The sequence below is a fragment of the Agelaius tricolor genome, unplaced genomic scaffold, assembly GCF_023055355.1.
Source record: "Agelaius tricolor isolate 1412-34295 unplaced genomic scaffold, bAgeTri1.0.p SCAF_36, whole genome shotgun sequence".
NCBI classification, from domain to species: Eukaryota; Metazoa; Chordata; class Aves; order Passeriformes; family Icteridae; genus Agelaius; species Agelaius tricolor.
Genome location: NW_027269296.1, coordinates 4,962,352 through 4,989,319, shown reverse-complemented (window position 1 = coordinate 4,989,319; position 26,968 = coordinate 4,962,352). Strand labels below are relative to the sequence as shown.

The window sequence follows — 26,968 nt, the reverse complement described above, 5'->3', positions numbered from 1 at the left end:
GGGTGTTGCACCTGTGGGGACAGGAGAGCCAGGCTGGCTCATCCAGGAGAGCTGTGGGGCTGGAGCAGAGGAGTTCCCTGAGGTGAAAGAACCAGCAGCTCCTGGGGCTGACCCAGCTCTCCAGCCCCTCTGCTCCCAGCCCAGGGCAGCCCAACCAGCCCATGCAAGAGTGCTGTGGGGCTGGAGCAGAGGGGTTCCCTGAGGTGAAAGAACCAGCAGCTCCTGGGGCTGACCCAGCTCTCCAGCCCCTCTGCTCCCAGCCCAGGGCAGCCCAACCAGCCCATGCAAGAGCGCTGTGGGGCTGGAGCAGAGGGGTTCCCGAGGTGAAGGAGCCAGCAGCTCCCCCAGCCCTGTGTGCTCCTGGGGCTCTCCAGCCCCTCTGCTCCCAGCCCAGGGCAGCCCAGCTGGTCCATGCAGTAGCGCTGTGGGGCTGGAGCAGAGGGGTTCCCTGAGGTGAAGGAGCCAGCAGCTCCTGACCAGGCTCTCCCAGCCCAGGGCAGCCCAAGGGGAGCATCAGGCTCTCTGTGCTGCTGGAAAAATCTCCTTATAAGGCCAGGATGGGATCCATGGCCGAGCTGAGCCCAGCCAAAGTGCCCAAGGGGAGCCCTGAGCTGCCAGCCCGCACTCAGCCCCGGGCTGTGCCTACCCCGAGCCAGGCACTGCCTGCACCACCAACCCAGCACAAACAGGAGCCAGCCTGAGTGCACCAGAGCCAGATCACCCCACAACCAGGTCACCCCACCCTCCCAGTGACTGCCCCCTCACTGCTGTGCCACCCCCAGGGGCAGCACCCACGCCATCCTGAGGGCAGAGCCATCCCCATCGCTCCCAGGCGCTGGGTTGGAGCCTCTCCAGCCACACTGGGCAGGGCTCCAGAGGCACTGTCCCCATCCAAGAGGGGAAGGGCAGGGGGTGGCACCACTGAGAGAGCCACAGAGCCAGGAGCTGCTCCCTGGAAGGATCCTCGGGGTGCCCAGCAGGACCTTCCCCTTGCCCATAGCTCAGGGAGAGGACACAGCCTGGCACCCCAAACCCCCAAACCCTCGAGCAGCAATGAGAACCCTGACCACGCCACCACTCACACACCATTCCCACACCGTTTTCTGCCTAATTAATTCCTGTCCTGCCCTGCAGGAGGATGGTGGCACTTGGCAGGGGGCTGTTTCTGCATGGCAGCCCCAGCCCCCATGCCAGGCACGGCCGCCACGCCACCGACCCCGCAATATAAACGAGGAGGAGGAGGAGGAGGAGGAGGGAAGGAAGGCTGGGAAATTAAGGTTTTCAGCACTGTCAGAGCCGCATCAAACAGGCATCCACCAGCTGATGGCTTGATTGTTATATTTTGGATGTCAAAGCGGAGCAAGCAGAACCCTTTAAAATGCATCAGCGCCGCTGCCTTTCTGACGGAGGGTGTTGGTTTCCCATTAACAAGAGGAAAGCGTGAGCTGGAGCAGAAAACTTCAAGCGCTTTGGAATTGATAAAATAACAACTCCCTAATTAAGCAGAACTGTCAGTCAGCGGGCGCCCGCTGCCCTGCATTGAGAAGCAGCAGCAGCAGCAGCAGCAGCAGCAGCTCCTGGTGCACAAGCCCAACAAGCCAGCTCAGCCCTGGGGCATGAACTTCCCCAGGATCAGCAGCCAGAGCGTCCCCACTGAGCTCTCCAGCAGACCCAGACAGGTCCTGGTGCTGGTGCTGGTCCCGAGGCCGGGCATGGCCACGGTGTTTGGGTTCTGTCCCTCTGTTTGCCTCACCATGAGTGATGTGGCTGCCCCATCCCTGCCGCCTGCTCCATCCCTTGGAGCACCCTGGCATAGTGGAAGGTGTCCCTGGTGATGGCAGGGGTGGAAGGAGATGAGCTTTAGGGTCCCTTCCAACCCAAACCATTCCAAGATTCTGTGATTTTATGAAACCATGTAATGCAATGCGCAGCCTGGTGGGGAAGGAGAGGCCTGACCCCAAAAATGCAACTCCTGCCAACAGCCTTCCCTTTCCAGAGACAACCACCAGCCTGGGGCACACATTCCTGATGGACACAGCAGACACCACTGCCAGCTGCATGCAGGGAGGGGTCTCCCTGTGAAGGTCCCCCCGCTGCTGGCACAAGGCAGAGAGGGTTTGGAGAGGTCAAGAGTGGGATTTGAAGTGTTCAAGGCTGGGTTGAACACAGCTCTGGGCAACCTGGTCTAGTGGAAGGTGTCCCTGCCCATGGCAGGGGTGGGGTGAGGTGCTCTTTGAGGTCCCTTCTGACCCAAAGCACTCCATGATCCTACAGAGCTCTGCCAGAGCAGCAGCACAGCCGATGCCCGTGGGCATGCTGGGCCCCCAGACCCCACCATCCTGCTCTGTCCAGCACCACGAGGCTCTGAAGGAACCAACCAAAGAAGCAGCCAAGATCTCCCTCCGACTCTGGCAATGAAAAGCTGAAGCCCTGCCATGCTTCTCCCAGGCCTGGGGCCACAGGGAAAACTGCCCAGTGGGGGCACCCAGGGGAGGGGACAGGGCAGGGGACAGCCAGGAGGGACCACGGGCTGTGGGGAAGGTGTTTAACCCCTGACGTGCTGGTGTCTGATGAAACCATCACGCAAAGGGGGTCTCTGCTTCTCACTCTGGCTGCTGCCAGCCCTGGCAGTGCCAGCCCCAGCTGGGCACTGGGCACTTGCAGCGCCAGAAGAGGCTCCAGGGCACCCCTGGGTGGGCAGGACACTTCAGGGGACACTCCTCAGCCCAGCTGGGGGGTTCCAATCCCAGTGCAAAGCCGGGGGCAAGGCAGGCTCCAGGAGGGAAGCAGCACCTGCCCACAGCCCAGGCAGAGCCACGGCACAGGAGCTCCAAGCCCGAGATGGGCCAGGAAAGGGGAGAGCACCCCACGATGGGGTGCACACAGGGGAGCCCAGCTGAGCAAGCAACCCCTGAAAATGACCCTGGTGCCCAACAGCAGCTGGACTCTGAGCCTCTCCTCCATTCTTCACAACGTGAAGCCCCCAGTGACACGTGTGACAGCCTGGGAATCCCTTCACTCCTCATCCCAGCCCTCCCAGCCCCCTGACACATCTCCAGACCCCACCAGTGCATGTCCCCTGCTGTCCCCACGGTGTGCAAGCACTGGCAGACCCTTTCCCCCAGGGCTGTGCAGGTCTCACCCCAGGTGGAGGTTGGAGAGGCCCCACACAGGCACCACCTCCTGCCACCTCCACAGCCCTGACGCCCTTCCTGCACCGGGGGGACACCAGCTGCCTCCAGCCCACACAACAGCAGCCACACAGTCCAGCCTTCCTGCCCCAAATGAGCCCAGTTTGCACCCAAGAACGACCCCCCGAGGTGGGCTGGATCTGGCTGTCCCCAGCAGAGCCAGGACACGCGTGCCAGTGCCACAGGCTGGTGTGGGAGCCCCCGGAGCCCGGTAAGACACTAATCACCCTGGAGGTGACAGGGCTTAGGGGAGGACTTAAGAGGAACTGGCTCCTTTTTACTGACACCATCTGGACACAGCCGATCTCTTCCCCCTTTCAGTGCAGAGCCCAGCAGAGGGGCAGGGGTGACCCCAGACCCAGCACCCTCACCGGTGCCATGGATCCCCACTCGCAGCGACAGAGCAGGGAATGCTGCCTGCGCCAGGGAATCCTAACGAGCCCACAGTGCCAGGCGAGCGCAGAGCCGGGGAATGCCAGCCCGGAATGCCAGCCTGGAATGCCAGCCCGGAATGCCAGCCCGGAATGCCGCGGGGACCGTGTGCTGCCTGCCCGGCCCCCGGGGAGGGGGACGCGGCCGCGGAGAAGGCGGGGGCTGAGCCAGCGGGGACGCCCCGGGTGAAAGCCAGGCTGGGGACAGCTGTTTGTTTGGGGACAGCTGTTTGGGGACAGCCCGCCCTCCGGCTGCCCTGCCGGCCACGCCACCGGCACGCCGCGACCCGGAGAGCTGCAGCCGTGGGGTTATCACCCACTGTACCCCGGTTATCACCCACCGTACCCCGGTTATCACCCACTGTACCCCGGTTATCACCCATTGTACCCCCGTACTTGGGGCTGGCACTCGCTATACCCCCGTACTCGGGGTTATCACCCGCTGTAATACTTGGGGTTATCACCCGCTGTACCCCGGTTATCACCCACTGTATACCCCCGTACTCGGGGTTATCACCCACTGTAATATTTGGGGTTATCACCCACTGTACCCCGGTTATCACCCACCGTATACCCCCGTACTCGGGGTTATCACCCACTGTATCCCGGTTATCACCCACTGTACCCCCGTACTTGGGGCTATCACCCACTGTACCCCCCTACTTAGGGCTGGCACTCGCTGTATCCCCGTACTCAGGATTATCACCCGCTGTAATATTTGGGGTTATCACCCGCCGTACCCCCGTACTTGCGGTTATCACCCACCGTACCCCCCTACCTAGGGCTGGCACTCGCTGTCCCCAGGGCTGGCTCACCCGCGACCCCGCTGGCTGTCACCGTCCCCCTCCCTGACCCGCCGGCGGGGACAGCAGCACCGCTCCGACCCTCAGCCCGGGTGAGACCGGCGGGTGACACAGGGACAAGCTCACCCCGGCTCCACAACACGACACACCACGAAGCGCCAGCTCTCCCCTAAACTTGACCGAGCCCTTATCTCGCCAACTGCGAGGACGGCGGGGATCCCCCCAAACCTCCCCGCCAGGACCAAGCTCCGGCTGCCCCGGGAGAAACCTCCAAGCTCCGGCACAGCTCCGGGAGAGAGGGCAAAGTTGCGCTGGGGTTGGGGTCAGGGGGTCAGGTACCTTCCAGCCGGCGGAGCTGTTGCTGTCTCCTTTATCCTTAAAGTAGGGGACGTATCGCACCATCCAGTCGTAGATCTGCGAGAGGGTGAGGCGCTTCTCCGGCGAGCTCTCGATGGCTTTGGTGATGAGGTCGGCGTAGGAGAGGTTGCCCCAGGCGTTGCGCCGGGAGGTCTTGGCCTTGCGGAGCTGCCCCACATCCGCGCCGTGGGGCGGCGGGGGAGCGGCGGCCACTCTGCGCTCCACCGGGGCCGCCGCGTTCTCGGCTCCGTCCCCGCCGGCCGCCAGCGCTGGGGTTCCCCCCGCGCCCCCATCTTCCTCCTCCAAGTCGGGGTGGGGGAGAGGCCAAGTGCAGGAGCGGGGACGGCTCTGCGGCTCGAAATCCGGGTCGATCTCCACCTGATGCGCCTGGAGCTTTTCTTCCATGGTCGCCTCCCCGCTGCCACCCCACAGCTCCCCCCGGAGTTACGGGCGGTTTCCACCCAAAAAAAAAAAAAAAAAAAACCAAACACAACAAAAAACCCAAAATCTCGAGAGGGAGAGGAGTGCGAAGGCGGGCTCCCTGCCCGGCTGGAGGGGAGAAGGGAAGGAGGAGGCGCTGGGGGCGCGGGTCCTGGCGGGGAGAGCCCCGAGTCCGGGGGAGCCCCGGCTCCGGCGGCTCTAGGAGGCGGCTGTGCCCGGCGCCGCGCCGGGAGCGCCGAGCCGGGGGACACGCTGCATGGTCCTCGGCCGCCTCTCCAGTCCGGGCCGAAGCTGGGGGGTGTTTTTTGGTTCGGATTTGGTTTTGGTTTGGTTTTTACCAGCCGCGGAGCTCCGGAGCGGTTCCCGGCTCAGTAGCCAGCGGGGCGGCTGCGGGCGGGCAGGGCGCGGGGGCGGCCGCATCCATCGGGCTGGCGGCGCGGTCAGGCAGCAACAGATGAACAGGAGGGAGCGGCGGCGGACGGCATCCTCGGCCGGGGACCGGCGGGCTCCGGGGCCGGGCGGCGGGGCAGCAAAGCGGGGAGAAGCGGGACGGAGATAGTGGGGAGCCCTCGGCGCGGCGGGCGCAGTCTCCCGCGGGCGGCCCGGCGCTAGGTCCGGCGGCGCGGCGGAGCCATGCTGGCGGGCGGCACGCACCTGACAGCGCCGGCGAGGGCGGCGGCGGGCGGCTCCCGCCCCTACGCCCCCCCGCTCCGCTTCAGCGGCCGCGCACCTGCCCGCCGCCGCCGCCGCCGCCGCGCTGCCGCCACGGCGCGGGCGGGCCACATGCTGGGGCGGCCGCGGCTCGCTCGTTCTCTCCTTCGCTCGCTCGCTCGCTCGCTCCCTCCTTCCCTCCCTCCGCCGTGCCCGTTCCCGAATGCGGGCGCCGCCGTGACACAGGGGGAGGGCCCGGAGGGGCGGGGGAAGGGCGGGGGAGGGGAGTGCCCCCGCGGCTGGCGGGGCAGCGGCGGGGCGGGACGGAGCGGAGCGGAGAGCCCCGGCGGAGAGCCCCGGCACCGCGCTGCCCCCGCCCGGCCCGGGCCGCGGCCCCCGCCCGGCCCCGCCGCGGCCCCACGTGCGCCCCGGGCGCCCCCCATTGTTGCCCCGGGCCGCCGCCGCCGCCTCATTGGCTGGAGGGGTTCGACGGCCACGCCTCCCCGCCCGCTGATTGGATGGGCGCCCGCGGGACGCTCCGCGCGCGGGGGGGATGAATGGGGGGAGCGGCCCCGCCCCGCCGGTGACGTCACGGGTGCCGGCTGCATCCGCGCGTCACCCCGGGCAACGCGGCCGCGCGGTGGGACACGCCCCTTTACTACGGGCCACGCCCCCACCTGCCTCGGCCACGCCCCCGCAGCGCGGTCGGGGAGACCCCGAGTGGGCCCCGCCCACCACCGCGCAGCCCCGCCCCTCGAGGGAGACACGCCCCCGCCTACGTTGGGGGCGATCCCGATCCCGACCCCGATCCCAGTCCCGACCCTGATCCCGATCCCGATTCCAATCCCGACCCTGATCCCGATCCCGATCCCGACCCTGATCCCGATCCCGATCCCGATCCCGGTCTCCTCGGGCCTGTCCTGCCCGCAGCCCGAGGCCCATCAGCCGGTGCCTTCCCGGTGCTGTCCCCACCGGCATGCGGTGACCGGGGGCTCGGCCCCCTGGCCCGGCACGGCAGCACAGCGCTATTTCCTCCAGCCGCACACAGCCCGGCACCCACGAGGGTACAGAACCCACTGGGGATATCCGCCTGACTCCTGCCCCTGCATCCACCCCACTGCCTGCACCCCGACATCCCCCTCTTCACCATCCGCTGGGGACACACTGCACGCACTGGGGACAGAGCTGTCTGCGCTGTGTCCCCACCTTTGTCCCTTCCCCACCTCCTCCAGGACCCTCCACGCTGCCCGCTCTGCCCTGTCCCTGCCCAGCAGCCATGCTTGGGGAACGCTGTCACTGCATTCCCTGCATCCTCCTGCTCTTTGTCACCCTCGGTGCCACCAGTTGTTCCTGTGACAGCTCTTTCACGCCACAATCAGAGCGCAATCCTGATCCTGCAGCCCCATTCCTGGCCCGAAGGGACGGCCTGAGGTTACCCAAGCAACTAAAGGAGCTGATGGTTCCAGCCTGGAAGTGCTGGGCCTGCCAGCTCTAATAATATAATAAAGTATAATATAATCTAATAGATACAATATAATGTAATAAATATAATACAATATACAGGCGGGACCTGACAAGTGCTCTGTTTCACAACCCACAGTGACAGTGACGGCTGCACGGGCTCCAGCTGGCCCTGGGGGCACATCCCAGCCGTGGGGGGCTTGGGGAGGGGGCTGTGTCCCCTGACCCCTGCCTGGCAGCCGGGGACCTGCTGGCCAAGCCCCACAGCTCCCGGTGTCCCTGCTCCGGGGAGGCTCAGCCAGGCTGGCACCAGAGCAGCCCTCAGGACAGACCTGAGCCCAAAATCCCCTGATGCTGAGTGCTGCCCTGCGCCTCCCTCCTCCCCAGAGCGTTTCTCCAGGGATCTATCCCAAATTTCCCTCGCTGTGGTTTACACACCCATGACCTCCTTCCTGTGCCCCAGGGCGCCGTTCCCTCCTCTCTCTGCAGCCTTTTGCCCACTTGGAGCCGGGGATGTTTTTTCCCTCAGTCTTGCCTTTCTTAGTCAAAACCCTCCCACATTTCTCACTCTCTCCCAGCCTTGTTTTCCCAGCCCAGCGCCTCAGGGCAGAGCCGAGCAGAGGGTCCCAGCCTGCAGAGCCTTTCCCGTGGGTGCCTCTCTCCCTCCTGCTGCTGCTCCATTCCTCCCACTGCACTTTTCCTGCAGCAGGTGCCTCTCCCTGCCCTCACCCTCAGCCACCTCAGCCCTTGGTGAGCTCCCTGCCCACGCTGCCAGCACACCCTGGAGCTTTAGCAGCTCCCAAAGCTGCTCTTGCTCAGCTGCTGCCTCAGTTTCCCCACCTGTGCAGCAGGGCCAGCCCCTCCAGGCAGGCATGGAGAAAGGGAAAAGATGAAAAAAAATTAGAAGAGGAAAACCTCCAAAAGGAGAGAGCAAAATGAGGTGGGAAGGAGGAAAGGGGATTCCTCACAGCCACACCAGCACTGCAGCACATCAGGGGGATGTGAGTGGGCTCCACCATCCCTGGTGGGGAGATCCCACTCCAGCCCCGTAGTACTGAAGGGTCAGAGACCCCAGCCCAGCATCCAGAGGGACCCTGCCTGTGATGGGAAAGGGTGGGGGGCTCCCCTCACAGCAGGGGATGCCGGGGGTGTTGCACCTGTGGGGACAGGAGAGCCAGGGTGGCTCATCCAGATCCAGGAGCGCTGTGGGGCTGGAGCAGAGGAGTTCCCTGAGGTGAAGGAGCCAGCAACTCCTGGGGCTGACCCAGCTCTCCAGCCCCTCTGCTCCCAGCCCAGGGCAGCCCAACTGGCTCATCCAGGAGTGCTGTGGGGCTGGAGCAGAGGGGTTCCCTGAGGTGAAAGAAGGTGACAGGTTGGACAGCGTTGTGGCTCCTCTCAACCAAAGCTGCTCCCATCCCATCCCATCCCATCCCATCCCATCCCATCCCATCCCATCCCATCCCACCCCATCCCATCCCATCCCATCCCATCCCATCCCATCCCATCCCATCCCATCCCATCCCATCCCATCCCATCCCATCCCATCCCATCCCTGCCTTGCCCAAGGCTCATCCCTGACCTGCTCACCCATCCCCGTGGATGCAGAGCAGCACATTCCTGGGTGCAGGTGGCCCCATTCCTGCGTGCAGGGCACACCCAGCTCTGGGATGCCCACGGGGGGGTGGTGAATCCTCTGCCCCCGGCAGAAATGCGGGGCTGGCTCAGCCCCCCCGTTCCTGAGCACCTGGATAATTGTCACTGTCCCTCCTGGCAGCAGGCAGGAGCGCCTCCATCAGCCATCCCCCCTTGGAGCTGCAGCCCTGCTGCTCAGCCACTCCTCCTGGGCACACACAGGCCAGGGGGCAGAGCTGGGGGGCACCAAGCTGCCACCTCTGTCCCCCACACCCCAGCGTCCCCCTGGTCCCAGATGCCTGGTCCCTGCTGGGGAAGCAGGGGCTCTGTGGGGTGACACCTGGAATGTCAGGGATCTTTCCCTCCTACACCTCTCTCCTGGTGCTCCAGCCCTGCTTTTCCAGAGGCTGGGATGGGCACAGAGTGCCAGGGCAAAGAGCAGAGCAGAGCAGCCCAGCCCCAACACCCACTGCAGCAGCAGGGCAGGAGGTGATGGGCAGCTGATGATGCAGGATCTGGCTGCACAAATCCTTGGCAATGGTCCCAGCCCCAGGCCTGACAGAGTTCACACTGAGCCTCCCTCCCCCAGCACCTCTGGGCAGAGCCAAGGCTTGGTGTCCTCACCTGGTGCTGGTGTCAGCTCCCATCCCAGACCAGCAGGATCTCCATCTCATTCCCACAACATCCCATGCATCCCTCCATCCTTCCCAGCCCCACACTGGCACCTGGGGGCTGTCCTGAAGCCCCCATCCCCTTCACCATCCCAGCAGCTCCGGGGTGCAGGGCAGAACCCCAAGAAGCAGCAGAGCAGTTTTTGGGTGCCTGTTGCGGGGGAGGAGGCACCCAGACAGCCCCAGCAGTGTGTGAGGTGCCTGCTCTGCTTTGGAAGGCAGAGCCACACGTGTAGCACGTCCTGTGAAATGAAAATTCCCCCAAATGTTGACTTTGTTGCTATAGGACATGAAATAAAACAATGTGGACATGCAGCTCTCCAAGGTAAAAAAGAGAACTTTTAATTTCTGACTCCAACATTTATAGATTTCCAAAAGTGACAGTGGATTGGAGGGTGACAGTGCCACCTCTCCAATGACACTGGACAAACCAACAGTCCACCAAATTTCTCCTCTTCCATAAAAGAATGCAAAACAATGAGTTATTTACATAAAGTGTGTGAGAAAGTTCGTTACAAAAATGTGAACATCAGAAGGCTTAGAAAATCTTAAAAAAAAAACAAGGTGACACTAATTTGGGCCGTGGAAATGCCACGTGTGACATTCCCTCCCCAGGATGTGGTGGCACAAGGAGATCTCAGGCAGCACCTATTAAAAAGTACTTTCATGGAACACAAAGTGGAAGTTAAGTGAAGGAAATGATAAAGTCAAAATGAAATATTTTTACTTTCCTGAAATGAACTTCGTGTTTTGACATGAGCAGAATAAACATTTTGACACTGCTGAAACAAGAAAGTCAAAGTGATTCTGTGAGGCTTCTTCCTGGGAAAATGGCAGCGAGATCGACAAGTTCCCAGGGAAAGATCTGATTCCAACAAACCCCTGATTTCTGATGGAAAACCACTCCAGGGAGTCCTTCAGCCCTGTGCAGAGAACAGGATTCCAGGTGAGAACACCACCTGCCTCCCTCCCCAGAACAGTACCAGGGAATGCAATCTGCCTTTAGTTTTATTATTATTAAATTATTATTTTATTTTTGTATTGTTATATTATTAAAGGGAGGGATGGGCTGGGATGGAGGCATCTCAGGGCTGGATTCTCCACCATCACACGAGGACTGATGCTGAACCCTCAGTCCATGCACGAGGCACAGGTGTCCAACAGCAGCAGGGTTTGCCCCCTCTTTGTGTCCCCCTCTTCAAGGTCACATCGTGTCAAACTGAGGGCATCTCAGTGGGATTAAACTTTCATACTTTTATTTGGGGAAATTTCAAGAGGTTTTTTGTTTTATTTTTTTCAGTTGAAAACCCAAATAGTTGCATTTTGAAGGGCTGGAGTTTTGCTGAAAACAGACAGATACCTTAAGAATAGTCTCATGTTTCTGATGGCTTCCTTTGTCATGTGATGCCATTTGGGTGGGAAATTGCTGACCATTCTTTGATAGAAAATTTCTGATCAACCTCTGGTGCTCACTCCAGGTATTGGATTTTCCTCCAGAGCAGCATTTAGGTGGAAATCTGTTCTTTCATAATAGCAATGCCTAATAATAGTTTTCAATGCTAATTCTTGGCAGCAGTTCCATGTGATTAAACACACCTTTGCTGCATAGAAAATGGTGCATGTCGTGCAACAAGTTCACTCATCCTCTAATCTCCCCTTCTGGCACAGCCACCATGGCCAGGCATGAGGACAGGGAAATCTGCAGCCCAGCTCAGCATTCCCTGCCTGCTCTCCAACAGGCTGCAGCAGCTCCCCTGGCCTCAGTGGTCCAGACTGCAAGGCAAGATGTGTTCAATTACCATCTGTATGGCAGATTATCTTTGTCAAGTGGGCAGTTTGCCTTATCTCTCTCTCTGAGTGACCACAATCACTCCTCCCTCAGGAGGGGACACCTGCTGATAACAGCTATGGAATGTCCCTGCATGGCTGATAAGAACTACAGCATCCCATTGGCAGATGGGAGCCCAGAGGGAGGAGCCAAGCATTCCTACCCGGATAGAATCTGGAGATTCTGGAACACCAGCACGGCTTCTGCACTGCATTGCCCAGAGGAACAGCAGCTGCCTCTTGCCCTGGATCTGCAGAGGCAGAGACTGCACCTTTCTCCAGGATCCCTGCTCCAGCAGAACCAGCCCTGGCACTGCAGGAGGGCTGAGCCACAATTCCAATGGTTCTGCTGCCACCAGCCTGACCCACAGGGTGTCAGGCTGGGTTCTGACTCTGCCACTGTTGCTTTAGTTCACTGCATTCTTTATTTTATGCTTTTATTTTTTTCCTTTCCCTATTAAAGGAACATTTCCCTGTTATTTCCTGCTCCCATATTTTTTGCCTGAGAGCCCCTTAATTTCAAATTTATTGCAATTCAGAGGGGTGGGGAGGGTTTACATTCTCCATTTCAGGGGAGGCTCCTGCCTTCCTTAGCAGGTCTTTCCAAACCAAGACACTCAGCATCACCCTGGCAGCTCACAGGCATTTCTCACAGTCCTGCCCCCCCAGGCAGAGCCCCCCAGTAGCCAAGGGAGGACCCCTGGGCAAGAGACCTCAGGGGATATGGTTGATTCCTCTCACTGGTGTCCCACAGGTGGGGGCATGAGGCTCAGGTCACCAGCAGGGCGGTGCCAATCCCTTTGGGAAGCATTTATCAGCAGCTGAGCTCCTTCAGGACCCCCTCTCCCCTTCCCTGGTCTGTATGGAAGTGTTGTCCCATGTTCCTGGTGCTGCTGACCTGGAGGCAAAGCCACCAGCATCCTCCACCTCCCCCAGTGCCTGCCACTGACCAAGGACAGGCGAGGGAGGTGACTGGAGAGACAGCAGGAGTGCCTGGGGGAGGTGGTGCTGGGGAGGCTGGTGACAAAGGGCTCTCAGCCCCAGCACCCCTCCAGGCACTGCACCAGGGTCCCCAGCATCCCTGCAGGATGGCATTGAGGTCAGCCCTGAGTTTGGGGGATGGATCCCCCAGGATTCCCCAGCATCCCTGCAGGATGGCATTGAGGTCAGCCCTGAGTTTGGGGGATGGATCCCCCAGGATTCCCCAGCATCCCTGCAGGATGGCATTGAGGTCAGCCCTGAGTTTGGGGGATGGATCCCCCAGGATTCCCCAGCATCCCTGCAGGATGGCATTGAGGTCAGCCCTGAGTTTGGGGGATGGATCCCCCAGGGTCCCCAGCATCCCTGCAGGATGGCATTCAGGTCAGCCCTGAGTTTGGGGGATGGATCCCCCAGGGTCCCCAGCATCCCTGCAGGATGGCATTCAGGTCAGCCCTGAGTTTGGGGGATGGATCCCCCAGGGTCCCCAGCATCCCTGCAGGATGGCACCCAGGTCAGCCCTGAGTTTGGGGGATGGATCCCCCAGGATTCCCCAGCATCCCTGCAGGATGGCATTCAGGTCAGCCCTGAGTTTGGGGGATGGATCCCCCAGGATCCCCAGCATCCCTGCAGGATGGCATTGAGGTCAGCCCTGAGTTTGGGGGATGGATCCCCCAGGCACAGCTGCTGCAGTAGCTGCAGCCTCCCTTTGCATGTAGAGGCAGAGCCTCCTCTCCAGCCTGCATGCTAATGAAGCATCCTGGAATCCCTGCGTGGTCACTTCCTAGTTAGGCTCATCTGCCTGAGTGAGCTGAAAACTGTTAAACACATTGAGTGTGTCAGACCAGATATTAGCAGAAATAAGACTACCTTTCTCTGGCACCCACAGCTCCCAGACACACAGCAAAGAGATATTTAAATCTTTTCCAGCTGTCTCCTGTGTTTCCAGTGAGGCTCAGCTCTGACAGGTCTTTTAACCCCTTCCCTTCCCTTCCCTTCCCTTCCCTTCCCTTCCCTTCCCTTCCCTTCCCTTCCCTTCCCTTCCCTTCCCTTCCCTTCCCTTCCCTTCCCTTCCCTTCCCTTCCCTTCCCTTCCCTTCCTGACTCTATTTTGGTTTTCTCTCTGCTCTCCTGGGCTCCAGGAGTCCCCACTGCCCTGGCCTCATTCCCTGCCATCCCCACCAGCACCAGAGGTTCTTCCAGCACCTTCCACCTCCACACCCATCCCATGGGGCACAGCACTGGCAGCCCCAGGTGCCCACACCCAGCCCTGTCCCCTCCAATCTGGGATCCCCCTGTTTAACTCTGCCCTTCCCAATTCAATTACCCCCCCTGTGAAAAACACCAATCACTTGTTTTTAAAATTTTAAATGTTTAATAGTAATAAAATGGTTATAAAAATAGAGTTATAATAATTTGGACAATTTGGATTAGGACAATATGAGACAATAGAAACAAAAAGTTATGGACGTCCGGGTACCTTTTCTGGGCAAAATAAGCCCAGAAAAGGACCCACGTTAACAGAGGATTAACCCTTAAAAGCAATAACCTGTTGCATATTCATGCATCCCATACGTGATGCATAAATTCCATTCAAACACAGGATTCTGTCTGGTCAGTGTCAACTTCTTCCTCTTAATCCTAACCAGCATCTTCAGGGCTGAGCAAGGTGGGAAAAAGTTCATTTCTTCTGATAAGGGAGCAATAAATTCTTTTTCTCTGAAAGATTTAGGGGTCCTGTAGCTGCTATCTGGTGTGAGTCCTCTGTTTAAAAAAAGTATCTTACATAGCATAGTTTCTAATTTAACATTATAATATAACATAACATAATATAATAAATATAATATAATATAATATAACATAATATAATAAATATAATAAATATAATAAATATAATAAATATAATATAATATAACATCATATAACATCATATAACATAATATAATATAATATAATATAATATAATATAATATAACATCATATCATATATAATATCATATAACATAACATAATATAATGTTAAAATTATATACAAATGTATAATTAATATAATTATTATATTAAATATAAAACTTATATTAAATATAAAACTACATTTAACACACTACTTAAGAAAATCAATACAGCATCACTTTCTAACATCACACATATAACGTTCATTTGAATATTTGCAAGAAGCCAATGCTGAACCAGGCATTTTTCACCCCCGGAGCCTGCGGGCTGCCGGCTCTGCCCCTCCCAGCCTGGCCGAGCCCCGGTGGCTCCTCCCTGGTGGCTCCTCCCCGGCGTGGCCGCCTGCCCGGAGCTCAGCCCCGGCGCTTCCCGAGGCTGCCTGGGAGCTGCAGCCAGCAGTGAAGCCCTGTTTGCACGGCCAGAGGGTTTGAGAGGGGCCATCTGGCCGGGCTCGGCGTCCAAGCACAATTTGCTGGATGGTTTTGAAGGTCACTGAGCAGGGACTGGAGGCACTTTCATATTTTCTCATATAAATCACAGAATCACAGAATGATGAGGTTAGCAGAGACCTCTAAGATCATTGAGTCCAACCTATGCTCTAAAACCTCAACTCTAGCACCAAGTGCCATGTCCAGTCTGTTTTTAAATACATCCAGAGATGTAGGGCGATAGAATATAAGAAAATAAAGGTAGTATAGAAAGTAATCTTACCCCTAAGGAGTTGCAGCTGAGCCAATTATTAGAGATTAGGAACAGGCCTGACTTTAACAGGCCACAGCTGTAGCCAGTGCTATAAAAGAGTGGGTTGGTTGGTTGAGAGGGGATCTGGGGTCAGCTGGCTGCTGTGAGGAGAAGGAGGAGTCAGTGCTCTGAGGAGATGCCCGCGAGAAACATCAAGGAGGTGTGAAACTCTTGCAGTAAGGAGACAACAATATGGAACCCCTGCAATGTAATGACACCACAGAGATGGTGATTCTACCACCCCCCTGGGAAGAGCATTCCAGTTCTTTGTTATTCTTTTGGTGAAAAATTTCTTCCTAATATCCAGCCTATCCCTTCCCTGACATGGCTGCAGACCGTGTCCTCTGGTTCTGTCAGTTGTCAACCTCCCTTCAGGGAGCTGTAGAGAGCAATGAGGTCACCTCTGAGCCTCCTCTTCTCCAGGCTAAACAACCCCAGCTCCTTCAAACGTTCCTCACAGGGTTTGTGTTCCAAACCCCTCTCCAGCTTTGTTGCCTCCTCTGGATGTTCTCAAGCATCTCAACATCCTTCCCAAACTGAGGGACCAGAACTGGATACAGTACCCAAAATGTGGTCTCACTAGTGCCAAATACAGGGGAAGACAAATAATGGCATTTCCAAGGGAGGGAACTGGAGCACATGCTGGGAGGAAGGACCTGGAGGTTAATCTCACGCTCCCTGCCCAAGAGTTCCATGGCAGGGACACCCTCCATGGCAAGGTCATCATGGCAGGGACACCATGGCAAGGCCATGCTCCATGGTAGGGGCACAGTCCATGGCAGGGACACCATGGCAGGGACACCATGGCAAGGCCATGCTCCATGGTAGGGACACAGTCCGTGGCAGGGTCACCGTGGCAGGGTCACCATTGCAGGGACAACATGGCAGGGACACTGTGGCAAGGCCATGCTCCATGGTAGGGACACAGTCCATGGCAGGGTCACCATTGCAGGGACACCTTCCATGGCAGGGACAGCCCTGTGGCCCTTCCCCTCCCTGCTGTGTGCAGCCCAGGCCTGCCTGTTCAAAGAGAGGGGATTCTCCCCACTGGGGCTGCCTCCAGCTCTGTGCCCCATGCCCAGCCTGGTGCCAGCCTGCACCCTGTGCCCACCTGGGCACTCTCTGCCTCCATGCTGAGCCACTCCTTCCCTTCCTTTCCCCATTGCATGGGCAGCCTGTGGGTGCTTTGGGAGCTTCTCCTCCATTTCTGCCAGTGTTGTGAAAACCCCCAGAGCTGCAGAGCAGCAGCAGCAGTGCTGCTGGGGGCGTTTCTTGCTTCCACACCGCACACCTGGGCTTGAGGCTCAGCCGGGGAGCATCCCTCACCTGCCAAAGCCCCAGCCTGGGGTCAGGGATGCCCCTCCAGGGGAGCCCACCTTTCCCAGGGTGCTCCCTGCAGGGGTGGGAGGGAGGTGAGATGCCCAGGAAGAGAAGGCAGGTGCCCAGGGAGGATGATGAGGTGCCCAGGGAGGAAGGGCAGGTGCCCAGGGAGGATGATGAGGTGCCCAGGGAGGAAGGGCAGGTGCCCAGGGAGGATGATGAGGCGCCCAGGGAGGATGATGAGGTGCCCAGGGATGGAGGGGACGTGCCCAGGGAGGATGGTGAAGTGCCCAAAGAAGGAGGTGACGTGCCCAGGGAAGGAGGGGGATGCCCAGGGAGGATGATGCCGTGCCCAGGGAGGATGATGCCGTGCCCAGGGAGGATGATGAGGTGCCCAGAGAGGATGATGAGGCGCCCAGGGAGGATGATGAGGTGCCCAGAGAAGGAGGTGACGTGCCCAGGAAGGGAGGGGAGAAGCCCAGGGAGGATGGTGAGGTGCCCAGGGAGGATGATGCCGTGCCCAGGGAGGGAGGGGGATGCCCAGGGAGGATGGTGAGGTGCCCAGGGAGGATGATGAGGTGCCCAGAGAGGATGGTGAGGTGCCCAGAGAGGATGGTGAGGTGCCCAGGGAGGATGATGAGGTGCCCAGGGAGGATGATGCCGTGCCCAGGGAGGATGATGCCGTGCCCAGGGAGGATGATGAGGTGCCCAGAGAGGATGGTGAGGTGCCCAGAGAGGATGGTGAGGTGCCCAGGGAGGATGATGCCGTGCCCAGGGAGGATGATGCGGTGCCCAGCGCTGGCAGTGCCGGCCCGGCCGGAGCCGCAGCGAGCAGCGGGGCTGGGCTGAGCTCAGCGCAGCCGGTGCCAGAGCCTGCCGGGAAGCGCTGGGCGGCTGCTCCCACCTCCGGAGCCTCGCCCCGCCGGGCAGGACACGCTCCCGCTCCATCGCTCCATCCCCCAGCAAAGGCACCGGCACAGGGCGCTGCGACGAGGGACGGGGAGGCCAAAAACTGTCCCTCAGTAGTGCTGTGGAAAATTACAGCTCTTTTTCTCCTTTTTTTTTTTTTTTTTTTTTTTTTTTAATAAGGGTGAGGTGGGTTTGTTTTTTTCCCCTTGTTTGTGCAGGTATTTGTCAGAGGATATTTTTAACCGAGCTGAAGCCGAGCAACGCGGGATGCGAGCTGTGCTCCAGCATTCCTGCGGCTCCCCCTGGCCAGCGGGGACCTGCAGCTGACCCGGCCGGAGAGGGCGGCCAGCCAGGACGTGCCGTTCCCGGCCCCTGCCCACAGGGAGGAGGAAACTCGGAGCTGTCCAAGATGCTCGGCTCCCCGGAGCATCCTCCCCGGGACATCCCCACAGGCCCCCGCCCCGGCGTGGCTCAGAGCCGGAGCCCTGCTCAGCATCATCAGCTCCGCTCCTCTCGCAGCTTCACAAACAGCCCGGCCCTCGGTGCTGATAAAAATAGGTTAGAAAGTGTTGTGAAAGAGTTGATAGTTAAGCATGCAGTGTTAGTTTGGTTGTTATATTGTGAAAGGGGTTAAAAGGGGAGTTGTAAGAAATAAGGTTCTCAACGTACCATAACGCACCTCAGTGCACCACGAGCCAGCCTGGGCAGAACTGTAATGGCCAATCAAGGCCTAAAACAGGATCCAAAAAGAAACAAATCCAAAGGGACAAAAAACAGGATAAAAAGGGGCATCTGACCCACTGAATCTGTGCCACTGCATCTGGGACATCACTGCTCCATCCTCGACGGGAACGCTCCTGCTCGGCCCGGGCCCCTGCTTTGGGCCTTTCTTTTATTATAATAAATGCTGAAATCACTTTAGTACCAGGAGCCTGCTCTCGTTTTTAATGTTTGGTTACTGTAAAAGGGGTTAAAAAGGCAGTTATAAGAAATTACACCTCAGTAAAGTGCACCATGAGCCAGCCTGGACAGAACTGTAATGGCCAATCAAGGCCTTAAACCTTCATGCAAATGGAGGATCCAAACAGAAACCAATCCAGAGGGACAAAGAACAGGATAAAAAGGGGCATCTGACCCAGGGAAGCTGTGCTGCTCCCCTGGAGCATCGGGGCCATCGCTGCTGAGCAGCCCCAGCGCCGGCGCTGCTCCATCCTCGACGGGAACGCTCCTGCTCGGCCTGGGCCCTGCTTTGGGCCTTTCTTTTATTATAATAAATGCTGAAATCACTTTAGCACTGGGAGTCTGGTCCTGTTTTTAACATGTACTGTTAGTTTGGTTATGGTAAAAGGGGTTTAAAAGGGTGGTTATAAGAAATTACACCTCAGTAAAGTGCAGCACCCCCCAGCAAAACAAGCCAGCCTGGACAGAACTGTAATAGACCAACCAAGGCCTTAAATCTTCATGCAAATGAAGGATCCAAACAGAAAACAATCCAAAGGGACAAAAAACAGGATAAAAAGGGGCATCTGACCCACTGAATGTGTGCCACTCCATCTGGGACATCGCTGCTCCATCCTCGATGGAGGATGGCTCTGCTTGGCCCAGACCCCCCTGTTTTAGGCCTTTCTTTTATTATAATAAATGCTGAAATCACTTTAGTGATTTAGGGAGCCTGCCCTCGTTTTTAAAACCTCCCACCCTGCCCAGAGGGACACGGTGGATGTGGTCACCTGTTCCCCACAGCCTTGTGGGGAGGGGACAGCTGGGTCACTTCCTGCTCTTTGCTTTTTGCTTCCAGCAATCTGGAAGCTTCTGCCGTGCCCACTTTCCTTTTTCTTTTTCTCTCTTTTTTCCTTTTCCTTTCCTTTTCCTTCGTGCCTGCCTCAGTTTCCCCTAAGCCTGGTGTAGTTTACAAGAGAGTGCAGGGGGCCATGGTAAGGTGGGCTCTGCCCTTGTGCAGGACCCCGGAGCTCCTCCTCACTCTCCCCTGCACCAGCCCATGCACCAGCCCTGTGCCAACCCTCTGCTGGGTCCCCAGCACATGGAGCTGTGCCCTGAGCATCCCACAGCCCAGAAAAGGGTCAGGAGGATCCAGGATTCCTGACCCAACCTCTGGGAAGTGCTGCCTCCAGCCAGACTGGGATGGAATCCTCCTTGCTGGATTTGAGCCCGTGTTGCGCTCTGCACCCGCCCTTCTCCCACGCACGGGGCTGGTGGCCAGCTCTTCCTGGGGTTATGGGCTCCAGCCAAGGGCCAGGAAATGTGGGTGCCATGGCCACCACCTCCTGCCCTGCCCGGGGCTCTTTCCAGGGGTGGAACCCTGGGGAAACCCTTCCTGCTGTGGGAGGGTGATGGAGTCACTGCCCTGCTGAGGTGGTCAGGAGCATCAGGAGGGAGAGCACACAGGGGAGTGGCTTCCAGCTGACAGAGAAGGTTTAGATGGGATATTGGGAGGAAATTCTTTATTGGGAGGGTGGGGAGGCCCTGGCACAGGGTGCCCAGAGAAGCTGTGGCTGTCCCATGCCTGGAAGTGTCCAAGGCCAGGTTGGACAGGGCTTGGAGCAACCTGATTTATTGGAAGGTGTCCCTACCCATGGCAGGGGGTTGGAGATCCCTTTCAGCCCAAGCCAGTCTGAGATTCTGTCATTCCATGAACTCTTTAAGCACCAGCAAGTGTGAGATGTTTATGCAGGGAAAATCTGGATTTAAACACTGCAGCACCACTGCCCCAGGATAAAGAGGGAGGAGGAACTGGGCTGCTGTGGACAAACTGGCTCAGCAGTTGAGATGGAAGCTGGCAGGGAAGGCACATGGCAGAACCCCTGCCCCAGCATCCCCCTCAGCCTATCCTGCCCTCTCCAGCAGCACAGGTGATCCTGCCCTGGATCCCCTCTGGAAGCAGAATCAGCCCCTCTGGAAGCAGAGCCCTCCTGTCCCTGGGCTCCCAGAGAGCACTTTGTGCCCCACAGCACCAGGAGCAGGACAGGAACATCCCAAATCCTGCCAGACCCCTCATTCCAAACCTTGCCATGCCCTTCCACAGCAGGGCAACATCCCCACTCCTACTCTGAACCACTCCTGCACGTCCTGTGCCTCCACCCCAACACCCACACGCTCCCTCATTTGTGTCAGGTAACTTCAGGATGGGAATCCACAGGAAAATGCCTCTCTCTGAACAGGGAGCTGTGTCCTCGCTCAGGGCTCAGGCATGGGCAGCTCCCAGCTGCTGGCACTGCCAAGTGTCCCTCATCCTGTCAGGGGACAGCCACAGAGTCATTCAGGCTGGAAAAGACCTCCAGGACCATCGAGTCCCACCATGCCCACCGGACCATGTAACACAGGGCCACATCTGCTTCGTTTTTGGGCTCTTCCAGGGATGGTGACTCCACCCTGGTCATGCTGTGCTAATTCCTGACCATTCTTTCAATGGAGAAACTTTTCCACATATCCAACCTGAATGTCCTCTGGCATAACCTGAGAACTGCCACATTTCTCTCACAAAAGGCAAAGCAAAAACCCACTAATTTCCCTATTCCCTATATATAATTCCCTATAATAGGATGGCTCTGACAGGACCAGTGCAGCCTTATTTGGGGTTACTGGCCCCACCCCATGCCACAGGCACTGTCCTCTTCCCCTGCACTGCATTTCACACCCCTGTGATGTCCCCACAGCAGGACCTGCCCCACTCCCAGGGGATCCCAGGAAGCCAAATGGATCCAAATGGTGAGCAAGATGTCCTGCAGGTCCTCTGCTGCAGGGTCTGAGGGTTCCAGAGACTCAGAGGGCTCTGAGGGAGAGCAGTGGGAATCTCCACAGGTATCCACAGGCCTTTGGCAGGTGTAGAGCACCAGAGGAAGGAGGCACCAAGGGGCTGTGCCTGCTGCAGGTGACATCCAAACCCCCAGGCAGGGACAGTGACAGCCCTGCACTGTGCTCCACTGTAGGAGAGACAGGGGTAGGATGGTGGGGATGGACAGAGAGCAGAGATCTCTGCAGCCAGGGCTGAGAAATTGGGGTTTATTGCAAAGGGCCTGGGTGCAGGGCCCTGCTGGGAGCTGCCAGCCACAGCTCAGAGCAGGACTGGGAGAGGAGCCCCAAAGAGACCCAAAAAACCGGGAAGTTCCCATTACAACACCATCAATCTTCTTCTGTGCTGAATATTCTAATTCTCACTAACCAATCTAGTACAAGATACAAATCCTACAGCATTTCCATACAGCCTATAAGAATCATTCCATTACCACACTGGATTACATTTTAAACCCTACAAACTCCTCTTTGGGCCCCTTCTTGGGCCTGTCTGCAAGCAGAGGGGATTGTTTGATCCAAAGGGGATCACCTTCAGCTGGCCATGCCATTGTTTTCCAGTTGTTCAGGAACTGAGGGATCTCAAAGCTTGCTTTCATTTCAATCTCACTTAGAGTTTCCATATTCTCAAAATCTTTTGCCAGGCCGTCACATTTATAAGGCTTTCCTGTTTCACCTTCCCCAACACTCCACCCTGCAGAGCTCTGCACAGACCCCCCAAGCACAGACTGTCAGGGTGCTGCTGCCAGGCTCAGCAGAGTTCCAGGAGCCCAGTTTGTGCTGGTTCAGGGGGACATTGGCACTGGGGCTCCCATAGCAGCCATGGCACAGTGAGGAGGGGGCAAGGGGGTACCCCCTACAGCTGCTGCTGAAATCTCAGCACTAAATTAGCTCTAAATTAGACCTAAATTGATGACAAAATCTGTTCAGTGACCCCCTGGCCCATTCCTTTCAGCTGCTGCAGGCAGAGTCCTGGCAGTACCACGGAGCAAACTCTGCCCAAAGCTTTCACTGCACTTTGAGTCCCCGGCCACCATCACGGGCACAGCCCCTCGGGTGCAATATCAGCGGTGCCAGACACCCCTGAGGAGGCACAGAAGGCTTGGGAAGCCCTTCAAGCAGCCCTTCCAGCAGTGTCCCCATAAACACCCAGCCCGTTCTGGGAGCTGCCTGTTTGTGCCGGGACGTGCTGGCCCCGTGCCCAGGGACAGGAGGGTGGTGCTGCACTTTCTCTGCCACAGAGCAGCTGCAGCCAGGCTGATTTCCCCACACTGACATCTCCACCCTGCGTGCTGCTGCCTCCTCACACTTCCCCAGGGCGTTTTTTCAGGGGGTGGCAGGTGCTGGGGGTTTGGTGCAGTCCCAGAGAGGACAAATGATCTCCCTGGGCTGTCAGAGAACAGCCTGAGATGGAAAGGGCCCACAGGGATCATGGATTGCAAACCCTGGCCCTGCCCAGAGCCCCCAACAGCCCCAGCCTGGCCATCCCTGCAGCGCTGCCCAAATTTCTCCCCCAGCCTTCATCTCCCCCATCCCTCCCTCTCACAGAATCATGGAATGTGCTGAGCTGGAAGGGACCCACAGGGATGATCAATGCCAAAGCCAAGCCCTGCCCAGAGCCCCCAGCAAGGCCAGCCTGGGCATCCCTGGAGCTCTGGCAGCCTCGGGGCCGTGCCCATTCCCTGGGCAGCCTGGGCAGTGCCCAGCACCCTCTGGGGGAAGAGCCTTGCCCTGAGCTCCAGCCTGAGCTGCCCTGGCCCAGCTCCAGCCGTGCCCTGGCTGCTGTCCCTGGCCCAGAGCAGGGGTGGGAGCTGCCCCTCGGGAGGAGCTCTTAGAAAGCTGTCACCTCCTCTGGAAGTGGCATTGATGCCTTTGGTCACTGCTCAGTCCATCCAGCCTCCAGGACAGTGCTTTTAGCTCTCTCCTGCCAGGATTTCCCTCAGTTGCCCTCAGGATCTCCCTTTTGGCTCCCTGTGGCCCTGTCCTCACCTGCACATGGTGAGAGGCCACCCCTGCAGACCCAGAGCACCGGGCTGGAGGTGCTGAGCAGAGTTCAAACCTCCCTCCACTCACCCTCATTGGTACAGCTGGGTACCTCAGCTGGGTCTGGGGCTTTCAGCAGAGCAGAGGGATCCAGAGGAGGCCACGTGGACTGCAGTGTGTTCCACTGTGTGGAGAGGCTGAGGCAATGAGGTTTGCTCAGACTGGGGACCTCCACAGCCATCTACAAGGAGATCACCGAGAAGGCAGAGCCAGGATCTCCACAAATGTCCATCCAGGAGGATGAAGGCAGCAGACACGAACCAGAACAACTTTGGCCTGGATATGGTGGGAATATTTCCCCGTGGGGAAGGTCAAACCTGGCAGCAAGCTGCCCAGAGAGGCTGTGCAGCCTCTGCCCTTGGAGGCCTTCAGGACCTGACTGATCATGGGCAAAAATCCCTGAGCAGCCTGCTCTGATCCTGCTCGGAGCAGAAGGTTGAACAAGAGACCTTCAGAGTCCTCCACCTTCAATTTTCCTGCCGTACTGTGCTGCTGCAGGTGGGGTGGCATTCTCCCTCTGTAGAGTTTTCCCCTTATTATATCTTCTGTCTGAATTCCATAAAAAGCCATTTCACTGTTGAAGGAATGTCTTGGGAATGGCTTTGCGCTTTCACTTCAGGAGCATTCGAGATTGTTTCCATTTTCTGGTGGCTTGGGGGATTTTTCACACCCATGATTGATAGCATGCCACATGCAGCAGCTACACGAGCACTTAAGTTGCAAAGCAAAGCAACTCCAACCCACAGAAATGCCACAAGTGACACAGTCCACAAAACCATAACTGTGCCTTCTTATCCATATTCAGGCTGCAGGGTATTTAATTACAAGATCCCAGATTATCAGCACGCACTCCTGCCTGGTTCAGTGGAGGAGGAGTGATGTGTCTGGAATGACAAAACTGTTCAACACTTTCCTTTCCTTGTGCTTCCCAGTGAATCACAGGATCCTGCACGTCCAAACCTTGATAGGATCCGAGCTGGAGCTGGGCCAGGGAGGAGCTCAGGGCAAGGCTCTTCCCCCAGAGGGTGCTGGGCACTGCCCAGGCTGCCCAGGGAATGGGCACGGCCCCGAGGCTGCCAGAGCTCCAGGGATGCCCAGGCTGGGCTTGCTGGGGGCTCTGGGCAGGGCTTGGCTTTGGCATTGATCATCCCTGTGGGTCCCTTCCAGCTCAGCACATTCCATGATTCTGTGAGAGGGAGGGATGGGGGAGATGAAGGATGGGGGAGAAATTTGGGCAGCGCTGCAGGGATGGCCAGGCTGGGGCTGTTGGGGGCTCTGGGCAGGGTCATGGCTGGGCTGGATCATCCTTGGGGTCCCTTCAGCTCAGGGTGTTCAATTTTTTTCTGTCCAGTCCTATTCCACCCCTGTGCTGGGCCAGGCAGAAGGGTCCTGTGTCACTCTTGGCCTGAGCAAGGCAGGAACCCCCAGCTCGGTGCTGACAGGGGAAACCATCAAACATGCCAGAATTATTTCTGCCTTCCTCCATGGAGCCTCTGCTCATCTCACCTCTGCTCCACCTGCCCATCCTCCTCTAGAAAATGAATTTTTAACTCCAGGGACAGGTCCTGGGAAGCTCCTTGGCAGCGAGGGCCGGGGCTGCAGGGCAGTGCTGGGTGTGGATGAGTGGGCAGAGGGATGCAGAGCAGTCCTGCCCACTGGGTCAGTGGTGCCCAGCCTGGCACTGCCATCTCTTGGCCTCTGGGCACAGAGAGGGGATCCAGAGCAGCTGCAGCCGAGGGTGTGGGCCAGACCCTGCTGCTCCCTGGGCAGAGCAGAGCCCGTCCTGGGCAGAGCTGGCAGTGATGCCAGGGCTGTGCAGCTGCCTGGCACCCGCTGGCCATGCTGGGAGCATGGGACACACGTCCTGCTGGGCTGGCACAATGCCTGGCAGGCCAGCTCAGGGCAGCAGCCAGCTGTCTGCTCCCAGCCAGGAGCGGGCAGGGAGCTGGCTGCACTCCACCGGCACAGAGCAATTGAAAAATCGCTGGAAGGATTCCACTGAAGGGGAAAAAAAAATTAAAAAAAAAAAAAGGTGTCAGTGAAAACTTGTTTAGCCAAATGGGCTTCCCTGGCACGAGGCTGGGGCTGGGCACCTCCTCACTCTGCCAGGCAGGCACAGGCAGGAAGCAGAGGGAGCTGGCACTGGCAGAGCTGTGGGATCCAGGCAGCTCCCTACAGCAGGGACGGGGCCACAGGACAGCCTGCTCTGCCACTTAGTGATTTTTATTTATTTTCTATTAAGTGCAAGTGTTTCCTAGTGCTCAGCATCACCCTGGGAGCAGAGGTGGAGGAATGAGAAGGCACTTCCCAAGAGCTTTTCCCACTCTGTGCACACACTGCTTGTCCTGCCCTGGGTGCCCATCCTGGTCTGTGTGCTCACCCTGTCCTGTGTGCCCACCCTGTCCTGTGTGCCCACCCTGCCCTGCCCTGTGTGCCCACCCTGTCCTACCCTCTGTGCCCACCCTGCCCTGCCCTGTGTGCCCACCCTGCCCTGCCCACCTGCCCAGCTCAGTGAGGGGCCCCCAGCACCAGCAGGAACCACAGCACTCACTGAATCACACACCCCCCAAACCTGGTTGGTTGACAGGTCCTTTCCAGGGTCCTTTCCAGGGGTCACCCACCATGGGGTCAGCATGAGGGTGGCTCCTGTTCTGTCCTGTGGGGCTCAGAGCCAGCCCAGCCCTTCAGGCTGCTCAGGATTGAGAGTTCTCTTGATTGGCACTGGGTTGTACCCACAACAGCTGGGTTGGGGCCCTCCATGAGGACCCACTGGGGTCCCCTGCCCATCCCCTCATGTGGGACACCGTGTCCTGGGGATGCTCCCACACAAGGTGCTCAGGTGTCTTCTGAGGCCTGGAAAAACACCAGTGTGGTTTTGGTAGCCCAATTTTGTAGCCAAATTTTATATAGCAATTTTATAGCCCAATTTTACATAGCAATAGGCCAATTTTGTACCCAAATTTTACATAGCAATTCTATATCCCAATTCTGTACCCAGATTTTGTAGCCCAATTTTATATAGAAATTTTATAGCCCAAATTTTTTAGGAAACCCAGATTTTATATAGCCCAATTTTATATAGCAATTTTATAGCCCGATTTTGTAGCCAGATTTTGTAGCCAAATTTTACATAGCAATTCTATAGCTTAATTTTGTACCCAGATTTTTTAAACCAATTTTGTAGCCCAATTTTATATAGCAAATTTAGAGGCCATTTTGTCCCCAGATTTTGTAGCCCAATTTTATATAGTAATTTTATAGCCCAATTTTGTACCCAGATTTTGTAGCCCAGTTTTATATAGCAATTCTATAGTCCAATTTTGTATCCAGGTTTTGTAGCCAAATTTTATATAGCAATTCTATAGTTTAATTTTGTACCCAGATTTCATAGCCCAATTTCATATATCAATTTTATAGCCCAATTTTGTGCCCAGATTTTGTAGCCCGATTTTATGTAGCAATCCTACAGCCCAATTCTGTACCCAGATTTCATAGCCCAATTTTGTACCCAGATTTTGTAGCCCAATTTTACATAGAAATTTTAGAGCCCAATTTTATATAGCAATCCTATAGCTCAATTTTGTACCCAGATTTTACATAGCAATCCTATAGCCCAATTTTGTACCCAGATTTCATAGCCCAATTTTGTACCCAAATTTTGTAGCCCAATTTTATATGGCAATCCTATAGCCCAATTTTCTACCCAGATTTTACATAGCAATTTTATAGCCCAATTTTGTACCCAGATTT

The 26,968-nt window shown here is 57.4% G+C and overlaps 2 protein-coding genes across 22 annotated transcripts in view; one reads left to right on the top strand and one right to left on the bottom strand.

The window, feature by feature from the left end:
* Window positions 1-6,282, bottom strand: part of FOXO6 (forkhead box O6) — a 47,002-nt gene extending 40,720 nt beyond the window's left edge. For all 21 annotated transcript variants that reach the window (XR_011683503.1, XR_011683504.1, XR_011683507.1 and 18 more), the window contains exon 1: window positions 4,765-6,282. Coding sequence is in view for 1 of the 21 variants with exons in the window: in XM_071453071.1 (XP_071309172.1) it covers window positions 4,765-5,187 (423 nt within the window). In the remaining 20 variants the exon portion in view is untranslated. The remainder of the gene's footprint in view (window positions 1-4,764) is intronic.
* LOC139603088 (basic proline-rich protein-like) overlaps window positions 5,857-26,968 on the top strand; it is a 128,821-nt gene continuing 107,709 nt past the window's right edge. Inside the window, exons 1-3 of the mRNA XM_071453535.1 lie at window positions 5,857-6,855; window positions 16,536-16,758; window positions 17,584-17,907. Coding sequence (XP_071309636.1) covers window positions 5,857-6,855; window positions 16,536-16,758; window positions 17,584-17,907 — 1,546 coding nt within the window. The remainder of the gene's footprint in view (window positions 6,856-16,535; window positions 16,759-17,583; window positions 17,908-26,968) is intronic.